The sequence below is a fragment of the Electrona antarctica genome (assembly GCF_951216825.1).
Source record: "Electrona antarctica genome assembly, chromosome: 9".
Classification (NCBI taxonomy): Eukaryota; Metazoa; Chordata; class Actinopteri; order Myctophiformes; family Myctophidae; genus Electrona; species Electrona antarctica.
This window is the reverse complement of record NC_136790.1, coordinates 16,099,651-16,113,408: the sequence shown is the minus strand read 5'-3', so window position 1 is coordinate 16,113,408 and position 13,758 is coordinate 16,099,651. Positions and strand designations below refer to the sequence as shown.

Sequence of the window (13,758 nt, the reverse complement as noted above, 5' to 3'; positions counted from 1 at the left end):
AAGTGACCAAACAGCTAAAGACATCGAGGTCCAGGCCCGGCACACAGAGAGTCAGATTAAGGAACAGATTAAGAACCTTCATCAGATTCTACAAGAGGAAGAGCCTCTTGTAGAGGCCTGCATCACTGCAGGCCTCCACTTCAGGATTCCGGATGGTTACCGCAAGGTCGCCATTAACTGCACTGCGGGAGGAAGAGCAGCAGAAGAGTCAGATGATGACGGAGAAGATTGAGGGTCTGAATAGACATATTAACCCTTTCACACAACATCGAAGTCGAAGCCATAGAGAAGGAGCTGAGAGCTGAACACGTCTCATTCCTGCAGAACTACAAGACCACAATGGAAAGAGTCAAGCTCACACTGCAGGACCCACAGCTGGTCTCAGGAGCACTGATAGACGTGGCCAAACACCTGGGCAACCTGGCCTTCAGAGTCTGGGACAAGATGAAGGACATCGTCTCCTACACTCCCGTCATTCTGGACCCCAACACTACCTATGTAGGATTCACCCTGTCTGATGAGAGATGGAAAGAAAAAGAAGCTTCCTGACATTTTTCAAAATGATTTCTGTATTTTTCAATAATGTGGATTAAACTTGTGAACTTTGAATTCTTGTCTGATCGTTTCTGTCTGAGTGGACGTTACATAGAGTTAATATTTACAACTAATATGTTGACTTGACTATTAACACATTAAAGGTGTTTTATTGTAATTTTTTATATCATGACTTGAGTCAAACAAAATTCACTTGATGCTGTCCCTTTATAGTCTATAAAATATATACATACATACATTATTATTATTATTTTATTATACAGCTAAGAATACACTCATTAATGTAGTGACTTTGCAGGGCATTTACATTTGATAAATAAATAGCCTACATTTGTTAAAATCTTAAATTGAATATAACTAGGCCGAGGGAGGGGCGTGCCTAGCGGAGCTGCTGCTTGTGCGCATGCCCAGCAGTGTGACCGCGCTGTTCCTTTTGCTGAGACATTTGAAAGGAAATTATTACCCTAGCAGCGCTGCTAGCGACCCTCATACATTTATCACCAACCATTCATCACCACCACACTGACTGGTAAAACGGTACGACACACACTTACTGCTCTCATACTAATATATATACCGCTAAGGGGTGTTTGTTGCTGTCTTTATTCCGTGCCACGATGCGCATCCATGCTGCTCCATGGCTGTGAATTTATGGTTGAACAAAATTAGCAAGCTAATGCTAGCGTTAGCAAAGTTTAGTGGGAGATGAGTGAGTGAGTGAGTGGCTGCCCTGAGTGAGTGTTGTTGGAGCGTCCATGTCGGGTGAGGGTGCTAGTTTAGTTGAATAACAAGACAATCGTGAAATAAACACGAAGGTGTGTGGTGTCTTTGTAAAGTCATGTTAACAAGCAGGACTCCCATGTGGTCCCATCATGTCTTGCTGTAATAATGGAATGATGTAGTTCTCTGATCTTGCTCAGCTCTCCATCCCAACGTCGCTAACCTAGCTTTAGTGACATCCATGACCGGGGATCCTGTCCTGTTGGTGCCGTTAGGGGCTAGTTAATTATTGTAGCCTGAATGGCTTTTGGCCAATGCAAGTACTATGAGGCTGAGCTAACGGTACAACATGCTAGCTTCCAGCTAGCTACTGTCAACAATAATACAGCAATTACTAAATGAAAGCTTCAGAACCAATACCGCCCCGGGCTTGTTATTAAAGCTCTGGAGTAGTTTAAAGTAAACACGAGGCAAAAAAAACAACAACCTTATTTTCAGTTGAATTCGTGTAAAACTAAACAATTTCCCCTATTGATGGTGCAGTAGACTGTGCATACTGCGTGCATACCGTTGGATCGACACGGGTGTGTAGAGTAGACATGAGCTAGCCAACGTTTTGTTGACTTGACCAGCAATTAGACGAATCCCAGTCATTCATTAAAGTTTGTAGCAAAGTCAACCAACATGCTGGTGGAGTGAAAGTGGTGCTGGCTGCTGTAGGCTCCCAGGTCAATCTGTTTTCCTGTTGTATATTCACATCACCCACTCACTATCCTTCATCCCTCTTTGTGCAGCAACCAGCATGGAGTTGAACGATGCTAACCTTCAATCCCTCACTGAGTTCATGAGGAAAACATTGGACCCGGATCCAACAGTAAGGCGTCCAGGTGAGGAATTTGAAACAAATGACATCATGTCTTGGGCACAGCCGGCCACACCGGCGTTTGTTCACAAAGAATATCATACTAAATGATTATTCTTTTTTTTGTTTTATTTATTCTAGCTGAAAAGTTCCTCGAGTCAGTCGAGGGAAACCAGAACTATCCCATTCTGCTCCTCACTTTATTGGAGAAATCGCAGGACAATGTGATCCGGGTCTGCGCTGCCGTTACGTTCAAAAACTACATCAAGAGGAACTGGCGTATAGTGAGTGTCCAACCTCTAGATCAGATGTCATTGTGTTTGGCAACCTGTGGTTTGAGACGTGTTCCTCTTAATATTATCATCTTTGTCCCAAAGGTTGAAGATGAACCAAATAAAATCTCTGATCCGGACCGGACGACAATCAAAGCCAACATTGTAAATCTGATGTTAAGCAGCCCGGAACAGATTCAAAAACAGGTACACCTTCCTTCCTGTGTTCTGTTCTGTGACTGTCATTATTAAAACAGGTACACCTTCCTTCCTGTGTTCTGTTCTGTGACTGTCATTATTAACACCTTCCTTCCTGTGTTCTGTTCTGTGACTGTCATTATTAAAACATTATTAAACAGGTACACCTTCCTTCCTGTGTTCTGTTCTGTGACTGTCATTATTAACGGGTGCGCTAGGCGCGATTCATACTCCTATTTTAGAGCCGAATAAAAGTCGGTTCGGCTCTATAGAGCCCCCCCGAACCATTTGAGGTTCGGGGGGGTGGGTACCGTCCTAAAGTCGGCTCTTCGGTGCTACTGAAAATTTCTGACGAGCCGAAATCATTTCGGCACTACAGCGCCGAAACAGCGGTAAAATAGGAGTATGAATCGGCCCTTATTGTCTGCAGCAGGCATTTGCAGATTCAAGCATGGTCTGGAGAGCTTAACCATTTCTTTGCCTGTACATTTGCCCTCTTATTTTCTACAGTTGAGTGATGCCATCAGCATAATTGGAAGAGAAGATTTCCCTCAGAAATGGCCTGATCTTCTAACAGAAATGGTGAACCGCTTCCAAAGTGGCGACTTCCATATCATCAACGGTGTCCTCCGGACTGCCCACTCGCTCTTCAAGAGGTAGCACATTGCAGATCTGTCTGCATTATTGACATTGAGATTTTCAAATTTAATTTGAGAGGATCAAAATGTTCACCAATTATTGGAAGTGGAAATGCATTACTGAATTACAGTTGTGATATGCACAACAATTATTAATATTAATTAAGCACTTTTATTGCAGATATCGGCATGAGTTCAAGTCAAATGAGCTGTGGTTGGAGATCAAGCTGGTTCTGGACACATTCGCTCAACCTCTCACTGAACTGTTCAAGGTTTGTGTTCTTTGGCTTTCATGTTAGGTGGTCTTTACACGAGAACGGTGTTCATAGAAAACGGTGTTTTCAGGTGGTGAAAACGCAACAAAGTGAAACCACCTTCCAGAGTGGAAATCTTTGAGAACGCCGTTTTATCCCTTCTCCATGTAAACAGGCAAAACGGTGAATCCGCAAAACTTATGGCTCACGTTGGCTCACAGCGCATATGTTTATTACATTGATGCAGAGCCATATATGATATAATTGAGTTCCTGAACAAGCCTCCCTCGTCGCCTACAAAGCGCTGCTCATCAGCGATTGTCAATGTAAAACCATGATGTAAATAAAAAGCCTTGTGATAGGCGGCAGCCGCGGCAGCAGCGTTTATGTAGCCTAATGTATTATAAAATATATAACCATCCCGTGGCGCGCTCTGCCTGCATGCTCTGGGCTGCGGCCACAACCACGTTGTGTTCTGGAATCATTCAAAACCCCAATAGGGTTGTGTGAAGGGGTTCTTCTTCTTGTACGTGGGTGACTGGTTTATTTGGCAGCCCGTTACCGCCACCTAGCGACATTATAGCGTTTTCATAAAGTGTGCGTCGTGTAAAGCTAAAGGGTCAATCAAAATTGAGAACGCAACAGGACTTTTCTGTTTTATCTGGAGATGGTCGCCGTGTAAAAGAGGCCTTAGTGAGCACTTATCTGCTGTTTTAGATAAATATATCGCAACATTTAACAGAATTTGTACTGTACAGATGGCATGATTATACTTTATTTTCTCTTTGTCATTTCAGGCCACCATTGAGTTGTGTCAGACACACGCTACAGACATAAATGCCTTGAAGGTCCTTTTCTCCTCGCTCACACTGATCTCGAAGGTCTTCTATAGTCTCAACTTTCAGGTGCGTTTAAACTTGCTTTTACTAATTTTACTAAAAAATAAAGTATTTTAGTTGGTTCAATTCTCATCTCTTCATCCTAATGCAGGACCTTCCAGAGTTCTTTGAAGACAACATGGAGACGTGGATGTCTAATTTTCATAACCTGCTGACATTGGATAACAAGCTTTTACAAACGGATGTAAGCCAACTTCTTTTTTGAACCCATTTTGGGCGGGAACCCCTTTTGGTGTTAGCTTTATGTTATGCTTTAGCTATTGAAAAATAGCAGATCTACAAGCTCATAGCGCGCCACCGAGTGGCACGCTACGAGCTTGTAGGTCTGCTATTTTTGAAAAATCAAAGAATGACTGACATAGAAACATAGCCTTTTCAGAAAACTGTCAGGATGTAGAAGAGAACATTTTTAGAATCTGATCTCAGGTCAAAATGGGTTAATTGCACAAAACAACAATGATTCTGTGAAATAATAGTGACATTTAGTTGTGTTTCCATTCAACAGGATGAGGAAGAAGCAGGCCTCCTGGAACTATTGAAATCTCAGATCTGTGACAACGCTGCTCTGTACGCTCAGAAATATGACGAAGAATTCCAGCCATACTTGCCTCGCTTTGTCACTGCTATCTGGGGCCTTCTGGTGTCTACTGGCCAGGAGGTCAAATATGACTTGGTAAGACTATTGGCTGTACTGTGTGTACTTCTGTGGAATAGCAAATGACTCGCCCCTTTACCAACTCGCCCGCGATTCTTTTAATGTAGTTAACAGTTAATTTAGTATTTTCCTCCCTCTCTGAAATCTGAAATGATCTTGTATACAGATTTGTTTGTATAGTAGTCGATCTCTATACTCTGTAATATTTAGAAAGAACAACATGTCACAGAGACGGTGACTGCTTAATTAAGTTAATTTAGGACCAGTTAATTTTGTTTTATTAAACACATTTCTTCCATGTAGCCCATGTTGTGTAATGGCATGGCATCATGCTATTATGCCTGTGGATATACAGAGTGAACTTAACAATGATAAGTTATTATGATACTACCTTTTATATAATCACCAACATGAATTATATTTGTTATTTACAGCTATGTAGAGTAGTGGGGCGAGATGGAAAAGGGGCGACCGTACCTGTTACCCTTCTGTGTTATTTCTTTTAGTTGACTTTTCCTTTTGATAAAATGCCTCCTCCTTGTTCTAGCTCGTAAGCAATGCGATCCAGTTCTTGGCATCTGTGTGTGAAAGGCCTCACTACAAGCATCTGTTTGAGGACCAGAACATACTCACTAGCATTTGTGAGAAAGTTATCGTGCCCAACATGGAGTTCAGAAGTAAGATGATGATTTGTATTATTTGTTTGTATTCATTTATAATTCATATTGGTTAATCTTCATTTATATTGATTCATTGTTACATGGATTCAGCAAACTGCACTTGAAAATGAAATGTTCTTCACACCGTGTTCGATGACCCAAACATGTGCATGCATTTACTTTAATGCTGACCAGATTCACTGTTATTTCTGTTTAGGTGCTGATGAGGAGGCTTTTGAAGATAACGCAGAGGAATACATCCGAAGAGACCTGGAAGGATCAGGTGAAGACTGCAATTTAAGTTCATAAAACAATGCTGAAGAGTGTAGTTGTGCCTTGCATGCCCACACTAACCTAAATGCCATACCTCCCACAGATATTGACACGCGTCGCAGGGCTGCATGTGACCTGGTCCGAGGCCTGTGTAAATTCTTTGAAGGGCCTGTCACGGCGATCTTCTCCGGCTACGTGAACTCAATGCTGGGGGAGTACGCCAAGAATCCAGGAGTAAACTGGAAGCACAAAGACGCTGCTATTTATCTTGTCACATCTCTTGCATCTAAAGCGCAGACTCAAAAGGTATTGCTGCCACCTTTAAATATGTTGACTGTTGCAATAATACTTTGTATTATTTGGAATTATAGCCTGGATTTGTCAATATGAAATTAAATGCTGTCAGTGTTTGTTCACTTTTCTTAACCCATTTTGACCTGAGATCAGATTCTAAAAATGTCTTCTACATCCTGACAGTTTTCTGAAAAAGCTATGTTTCTATGTCAGTCGTTCTTCGATTTATGCTAACACCAAAAAGGGTTCCCGCCCAACATGGGTTAATAATGCATTCATTCCAAGATACCGAATGAATAATGTTTTTAAGTTGTGTTGACTCTTGTTTTTCAGCATGGAATAACACAAGCCAATGAGTTGGTGAATCTCGGAGAATTCTTTGTCAACCACATTCTCACAGACCTCAAGTCTCCTAATGGTAAGACTTGGGTAAAACATGGGTTTTGATATAACGTTGGTGTAAAAAGGTAGTTGTGTATTTTAAATTAACCACTTAGGCCCTCTAGTCTTGCCAAACATACCTGTGATTTGCAAGCTCACAACACGGCGTGATGTGTTGTGAGCTTGTAGATCTGCTAACAATTACAACCCCCCCCCTGTGCCTGAATAGGCACACTGGGGTTCAAGTTGTTAAAGTCTGGCCTGTAAGCCTCAAAGACCACAGAATCATAAATGATCTACTGTATACACTACTAGCATTATTTACTACTAACTGACTGTCATTTGCTGTAAGTTCACTTCCTTCTCTACATTTTCATCCTAGTTAATGAGTTCCCTGTGCTGAAGGCAGATGCCATCAAGTACGTCATGATCTTCAGAAGTCAGGTACCATCTCCTACTTTCTCCTATAGCTCAATTTAGATGGTGTGTTATTTTGAAGTAGGGGTGATGATTTTCGGATTTCCTTTTTTAAAATGACGACAACCCTCATTAACATTTTGGCAGTTGCGGCCAACTTACAGCATTGTAATGTCACTTTAGTCCAGGCATCCGTTTATGGGTAAAAGTCCTGTCCCTGTGGACACATTATATTTATTGATTTATCTTCATACAGTTTAACTGATGTATGTGTCAAGTTGCTGTCAACGGTTCAATAATTCACATCAATACATTGATTCGTTTTTTTTTTTTTACATGAAGTGACACCGTTTTATGGTCTGAAAGTGGGATATGAATGTGTTGTTCTCTTTCAGCTGCCTAAAGATCAGCTGCTCCAGGCCATACCTCTGCTGGTAGCTCACTTGCAAGCAGAGAGCACGGTGGAGCACACTTACGCTGCACACGCCTTGGAGAGGCTGTTCACTATGAGAGGGCCCAACAACTCTACACTGTGAGTATTATTTAAGTATTTGATTGCTATAATAATGTGTAAATGGCACGCACCTGGGCTGTGTGATTTTTAGCAGTTTGTGTGCCCTTGTGTAAAAAAGTTTAAAAAAAAAAATCCAATTTGTTTTCCTAAGACGTGTACAGACGGCTTGGGCACACCATGGGATAATTCCCAGGACGTCTGGAGACGTCTTGGGCACAAATTGGGTTAAGATCGAACAGGCCTGGGCCATGGCTCAATGGTCCAGGCACCGTGGCTGGTAATCCAGTCTGGCAGTGTGCCGCAGGTTCGACTCCCGATCCCGACGGCCTTTACTGCATGTCTCCCCCTCCCCCATCTCTCTCTCCCCCCATTTCCTGTCAGCCTACTGTCTGTCCCTCCATAAGAAATATAAAATAAAGGCGAAAGCCACACAAAAAAAATGTTGGTGGATAACTCCTTTCGGTGTGTGTGTGTGTGTGTGTTTTTGTTTTTACAGTATCACTCCAACAGAAATGGCACCCTACACAGAGCAGCTGCTCAACTACTTATTCAAGTCCCTAGCTCATCCTGGATCCTCAGAGAATGAATATATCATGAAAGGTAAAGCTCTAGCTCATCCTGGATAATCAGAGAATTAATATATCATGTTTGAACTGACTGAAGGGTGAAATGCTTGGCTCTCTATTCACTGCATTGGTCAATGACTCACAAACCCTGAATAATTATTTTTTGTCTTTTTTTTCTTTTTAGCTATCATGCGCAGCTTCTCCCTTCTGCAGGAGGCGATTGTTCCCTACATTCCCACTCTGATTGGTCAGCTCACTCACAAGCTCCTCATAGTCAGCAAGGCAAGCCAACTGTGATGATTATGAAGCTGTATAGAAGATACTCGTCACCCTAGAGCAGTGGTTCTCAAACCTTTTCACGTCAAGGACCCCCATAAGAGAAGATTCTTACGGCTCTAGCGGTGATTCTCATCCTGTTTAATTTCAAGGACCCCCCAGTTTGACATGCATTAGTCTACGGATCCCCATTTAATGGCATTTCTATCTCTGGGACCCCCAATTTATATTGTAAAATCAATGCTAATTTAACTCTGAGTGTACAAATGGAACCAAATGGACCCTGACAGGTCCATTTGGTTCCATTTGTACACTCTCTGAGTTACAGACCCATAAGGGTCCATTTGGTTCCAAATGATCATTTAGCTGGGTCCCCCCTGGAACTCCCTCACTTTGGGAACCACTGCCCTAGAGGATATTCATGCACACCTTGATGCCAATCCGTTAACTGAGATTCACTTGTATTGTATCCCAGACCTAGCTGTGTCTGCTGTTCTCACATCTCAAACCCCCTTTCAGAATCCCAGCAAGCCGCACTTTAACCACTACCTGTTTGAGGCCTTGTGCCTTTCCATCCGGATCACCTGCAAGGCCAGCCCCACCACTGTCAACAGCTTTGAGGAGGCCCTCTTCCCTGTCTTCACTGAGATCCTTCAGAATGATGTCCAGGGTGCGTACATTTTCTGCAATGTTTTACCCCATTTATTATCAGACCTTTGGGTGAACTGAATCCTCAACCCAATGTTCCTTTTCATCTGTTTCAGAATTTGTTCCATACGTGTTCCAGGTGATGTCCCTGCTCCTGGAGATCCACGACAACAATATCCCCAATTCTTACATGGCTCTGTTCCCTCACCTGCTGCAGCCGGTGCTGTGGGAGCGCTCGGGAAACATCCCCCCTCTGGTCCGCCTGCTCCAAGCCTACCTACAGAAGGGTGGAGCCACCATCGCCAGCGCTGCAGCAGATAAAATAGTATGTGATGATAGCATTGTTGTCCGAAGCCTACATTTTATACTGCGCATAAAGTGAAATATTTCAAACTTTTTTTTCCTTTTTTTTTTTTCATGATTATGGCATACAGTCCAAGTTGCTAAGGGTGTCAGTTACAGTTATATACCCACAAAAGTTAAAATATTCTAAACTTTTTTTTAGTGCAAGGCACCACCACGCCTTCCTCTTCTGATGCCAGTAGGGGAATGGTGGGACAATGGCAAATGTTGGACTTACTGTAGACTTAACTTCTGTTTTCCCTGTGATTCATTATTTGATCACAAGGTTACACATAAGTCATCATGCTGTTTTGCCATGGCGTTTTTGAAGATTCGCAGCAATGAGTCTCGGTTACTACTCTCCGTAATCTGCTGTGGATGAACTATTTCCTGTATTGTGTCTGCCCAGTATTTTGACACATGCCATACTTTGCTTCTACCCTTCTTCTCACAGCCTGGTTTGCTGGGGGTCTTCCAAAAGCTTATTGCCTCAAAGGCCAACGACCATCAAGGTTTCTACCTTCTCAACAGCATTGTAGAGCACATGCCCCCGTAAGTCAACCACACAGATATTGCCTTTATTGGAACATGTATTAAAACTCAAGAGTTTGTCAAATTTCTGGATGCGATTATGACTTTCTCGCCCAACCCTACCTTTATCCACCCAGAGAATCCATCACTCAGTACAGGAAACAGATCTTCATTTTGCTCTTCCAGAGGCTACAAAGTTCCAAAACCACCAAATATATCAAAAGTGAGTGCAGATATCATTATCAATACCTGGATTCACATTCACATACCACCCTAGAATTATGAGTGATTTAACTGCCATCTAACGCAGTGGTTCTCAAACTGTTGGTCGGGACCCCTCAAATGATCTTGAGGGGGTCCCCAGATCATCTGCTTAATGTGCAACATTGTTTTCAAACTCGACAGTCAGTAAAAGCGTATACATACAGGGTACCCGCACATTTCTAAAGTCACAATTTAAGGACTGAAAACCTTTTTAATCCCTCTAAAATTACCAAAGTGATCAACAAACTGCTTTTAAAAAATGATCTGCGTTTTGAGCATGTAGCCATTTTCACAATATTTATATCTGGAGCCGAGTCAAACAAAATGTATATATATTTGTTTTGTTTTAATAAAGCCTGGGTACTGACGCTAAACAAAATATGATGCCTAAACTCCTACAATTATAGTGATTCCAAGATTATTTTGGGGCGTTTTGACCTGAAAAGTTTGAGAACCACTGAGCTAACATGACAGCCTGTCATATGTTAGATCTACTGCTCACCTTGCTAGTGTTTGTGTTCATAGGTATTTCTCGTCACATGTTAGATCTACTGCTCGCCATGCTAGTGTTTGTGTTCATAGGTATTTCTCTTCACATGTTAGATCTACTGCTCGCCGAGTCGCCATGCTAGTGTTTATGTTCATAGGTATTTCTCTTCCCCCCCCCAGGTTTCTTGGTGTTTATTAATCTCTTTGGGGTCAAATATGGAGCCATTGCTCTACAGGAGATATTTGACAGCATCCAGCCAAAGTAAGTGAATTTCTTAACTACTGAGAGCGTGTGCAGGGACCTTTTTATGTGCAGGGACCTTTTATTCTATGTACGGAACGCTTCACTTTCCCAAACAACCTTCATCCCTGTGAGGTTCCGCTAATGAGGTTCTCCTGTAAATATAGAAGCCATTCATATCTGACAACGTCTGAAACGTATTCATAATTAGATTTTCAATTAGCTGGTCATATGTGATGGTAGAAAATATAGCATAGCACTCGTGCAAGTGTTTTTTTGTGTGTTTTTTTTTTAAATGAGGGAACTGTGTTAATTCTTCTGGAAATTGTGTTGCAGAATGTTTGGCATGGTGTTGGAGAAAATAGTCATTCCGGAGGTCCAGAAGGTGTCTGGCCCGGTGGAGAAGAAGATCTGTGCTGTTGGCATTACCAAAGTCCTCACCGAGTGCCCGGCCATGATGGACACGGAATACACCAAACTGTGGTGAGCATGGATTAAAGTTCTCAGATCGCCACGACTGATTTCTGTCATTTGGATTCCATAGAAGTCAGCATGTCTTCTATAGAAGTGTGTCCTGCACCAAAAATAGTCTATCTACAAGCTTACAACATGTGTTGTAAGCTTGTAGACTATTTTCGCTTATTTGTTATTTCAGTCTTCCAGAAAACCCTAATGATCTCATATTTCATAACCGCAATCGTTAACGCCTCGATCTGCAATTTCTTCGACTGGTTAGCTGTATGGCTACCAAAACATCATCATTTTACATATTGTGTTAAGCGTGTAGGACACAGAGCGCTGGTGTGTGGTGGCTCCTTTCACGCCGTTTCACAAATTACATATTAGGACTTGGCCTAGCAAAAATATTTCAGTCGTGAGATTTTATTTTGCTTTAACCCATTTTGGGCGGGAACCCCTTTTGGTGTTAGCATTATGTTATGCTTTAGCTATTGAAAAATAGCAGATCTACAAGCTCATAGCTTGTAGATCTTGTATGTCTACAAGCTATGTAGGTCTGCTATTTTTTTTAAATCGAAGAACCACTGACATAGAAACATAGCTTTTTCAGAAAACTGTCAGGATGTAGAAGACATTTTTAGAATCTGATCGCAGGTCAAAATGGGTTAATCCATGGGTGAGCAGTCAGCCTGAAGAAAGTACACTTCCTCTGTCATGCAGAGAAGTGCTGCTGGCAGACAAGTTAATTGTTTGTTGAAAAAGCATGGCACGTTAGTTTGTAAATCAAAGGTTCATGCTCGTTTTTGCTTTATCCGTTTGTGTTCAGGACCCCCCTGCTACAGGCCCTGATCGGCCTCTTCGAGTTGCCAGAGGATGACAGCATCCCAGATGATGAGCACTTCATTGACATCGAGGACACACCAGGTTACCAGACCGCTTTCTCTCAGCTGGCCTTCGCTGGGAAGAAGGAACATGATCCCATTGGAGAAGCTGTTGGCAATCCCAAACTCCTGCTGGCCCAGTCGCTCCACAAGCTTTCTACTGCATGTCCGGGACGGGTATGTTTGGATACGAGCGACAATGTTTAGACTATATTGAGCAAAATAACTTGTTGTTTTATGTTGCGGTCAACTGGTGTTAACATGGTTTCAACAATAACAGTCCCTCTCCATGTTATTTCCTAATGACACTGTCCCAGCCAGGCCACAGAGCATGTCATGTTGGGACACGGTACTGATTCTCATCTCTTCTTTTTGTTTCACGGCAGGTTCCATCAATGATCAGCACCAATCTGGATGCAGAGGCCCTCCAGTACCTGCAGGGTTACCTACAGGCAGCAACAGTACAGTTGGTTTAAAACTAATTTAGAATACACTGCCCCGGGAGTGGGCACCATGTCCCCTGAGCCAAAGTAGAGACCTGCTTTGAGGCCTGAATGAACTTAACGCATTTAGGACGGGAACCCCTTTTGGGGGTTTTACCTTTCAAGACGGGATCCCCAGTTAGAAGTCTAAATGGGCTAAGGTTTGGTTTGACTTCTGACGATTCTAATGGATACACCAGAGATTGTATAATTGGCTAATTGGCTATTCTGCTTTGATTTGGGATGTGCTTCTCTGATGGGGATGTTTTTTTAAAGAAGTTTTTTTTAAACAATTGGGGTGTAAAAAAAAAGACAAGATGGTTGACTACATTGAATTGATTCATTACTTTTTGTTGTTTCTGCGTTATATATTTTTTTGCATAATAATGGAAAGATGAAAGGCTATAGCTTCAACAAGGATTTGGGGTGAAGTTTCATCTAACAAAATGTGTCGGTTTATTTCAATGACAGCAACTGAAACAAGGTTCAGAGGTGTTCTGGAACATAGCCAGACGGTCAGATCTCTGCCTAGTTCAGTGAATGGTCTAAAATTGGATGGAATAATACAGGAAAAATAAATAAATAACCACTTAACACAAAACCAGTGCAAAGACTGTAGGGCAGTCCTTAATATACAATATTTATCAGGTTTGTTATGATGGATTCTCAGGCATCGAGGCCCATTCGTTGAATTTGGATTTCCCACGCATATCGGTATAGGCGTGATCTCTGATCGTCGGGCTATGTGAGGCTGATGAGAAATGTTTTCTTTGTTATGTCTTATGTTTATTTGTATGCCTAAATTCCTCTGTCTTTAATATACTGTAATCTTTGTGGCTCCAACATAATGCTTCATCTTTTTCTCTGCTTGTAACGTATCTTTGTCTTCAATGTCTGATCTTTGTTTCTGCACTGTTATGTGAATAAAAAGGCACTTGTTTAGAACACTTACATTTCAGTCTCTTGACTGTGAAACCTGATGTCATTA

General features: G+C 42.0%; 1 protein-coding gene across 2 annotated transcripts; it reads left to right on the top strand.

The window, feature by feature from the left end:
- Positions 1-947: 947 nt before the first annotated feature.
- LOC306930490 (exportin-2) lies at positions 948-13,717 on the top strand. Of its 2 annotated transcripts, none has more exons than XM_079511485.1 (25): positions 948-1,092; positions 2,070-2,162; positions 2,279-2,421; positions 2,515-2,616; positions 3,118-3,263; positions 3,427-3,517; positions 4,297-4,404; positions 4,490-4,582; positions 4,904-5,071; positions 5,601-5,730; positions 5,930-5,995; positions 6,089-6,291; positions 6,613-6,697; positions 7,043-7,104; positions 7,473-7,609; positions 8,088-8,191; positions 8,342-8,439; positions 8,953-9,103; positions 9,198-9,406; positions 9,878-9,975; positions 10,092-10,177; positions 10,888-10,969; positions 11,285-11,431; positions 12,234-12,465; positions 12,675-13,717. In XM_079511485.1, the coding sequence occupies exons 2-25, from the start codon at positions 2,078-2,080 to the stop codon at positions 12,762-12,764; spliced, it is 2,916 nt and encodes a 971-aa protein (XP_079367611.1). In that variant the 5' UTR covers positions 948-1,092; positions 2,070-2,077; the 3' UTR covers positions 12,765-13,717. The 2 variants fall into 2 exon arrangements, with proteins under 2 accessions (XP_079367611.1, XP_079367612.1); XM_079511486.1 differs by lacking the exon at positions 948-1,092 and adding an exon at positions 1,352-1,370.
- The last annotated feature ends 41 nt before the right edge of the window (positions 13,718-13,758 follow it).

Bases quoted from the DNA above. Each gene is read 5' to 3' on its own strand.
- LOC306930490 (XM_079511485.1), top strand. From the start codon at position 2,078: ATGGAGTTGAACGATGCTAACCTTCAATCCCTCACTGAGTTCATGAGG. The intron at 4,583-4,903 runs GTAAGCCAACTT...TCCATTCAACAG, and splicing joins ACAAGCTTTTACAAACGGAT to GATGAGGAAGAAGCAGGCCT. The intron at 5,996-6,088 runs GTGAAGACTGCA...TACCTCCCACAG, and splicing joins AAGAGACCTGGAAGGATCAG to ATATTGACACGCGTCGCAGG.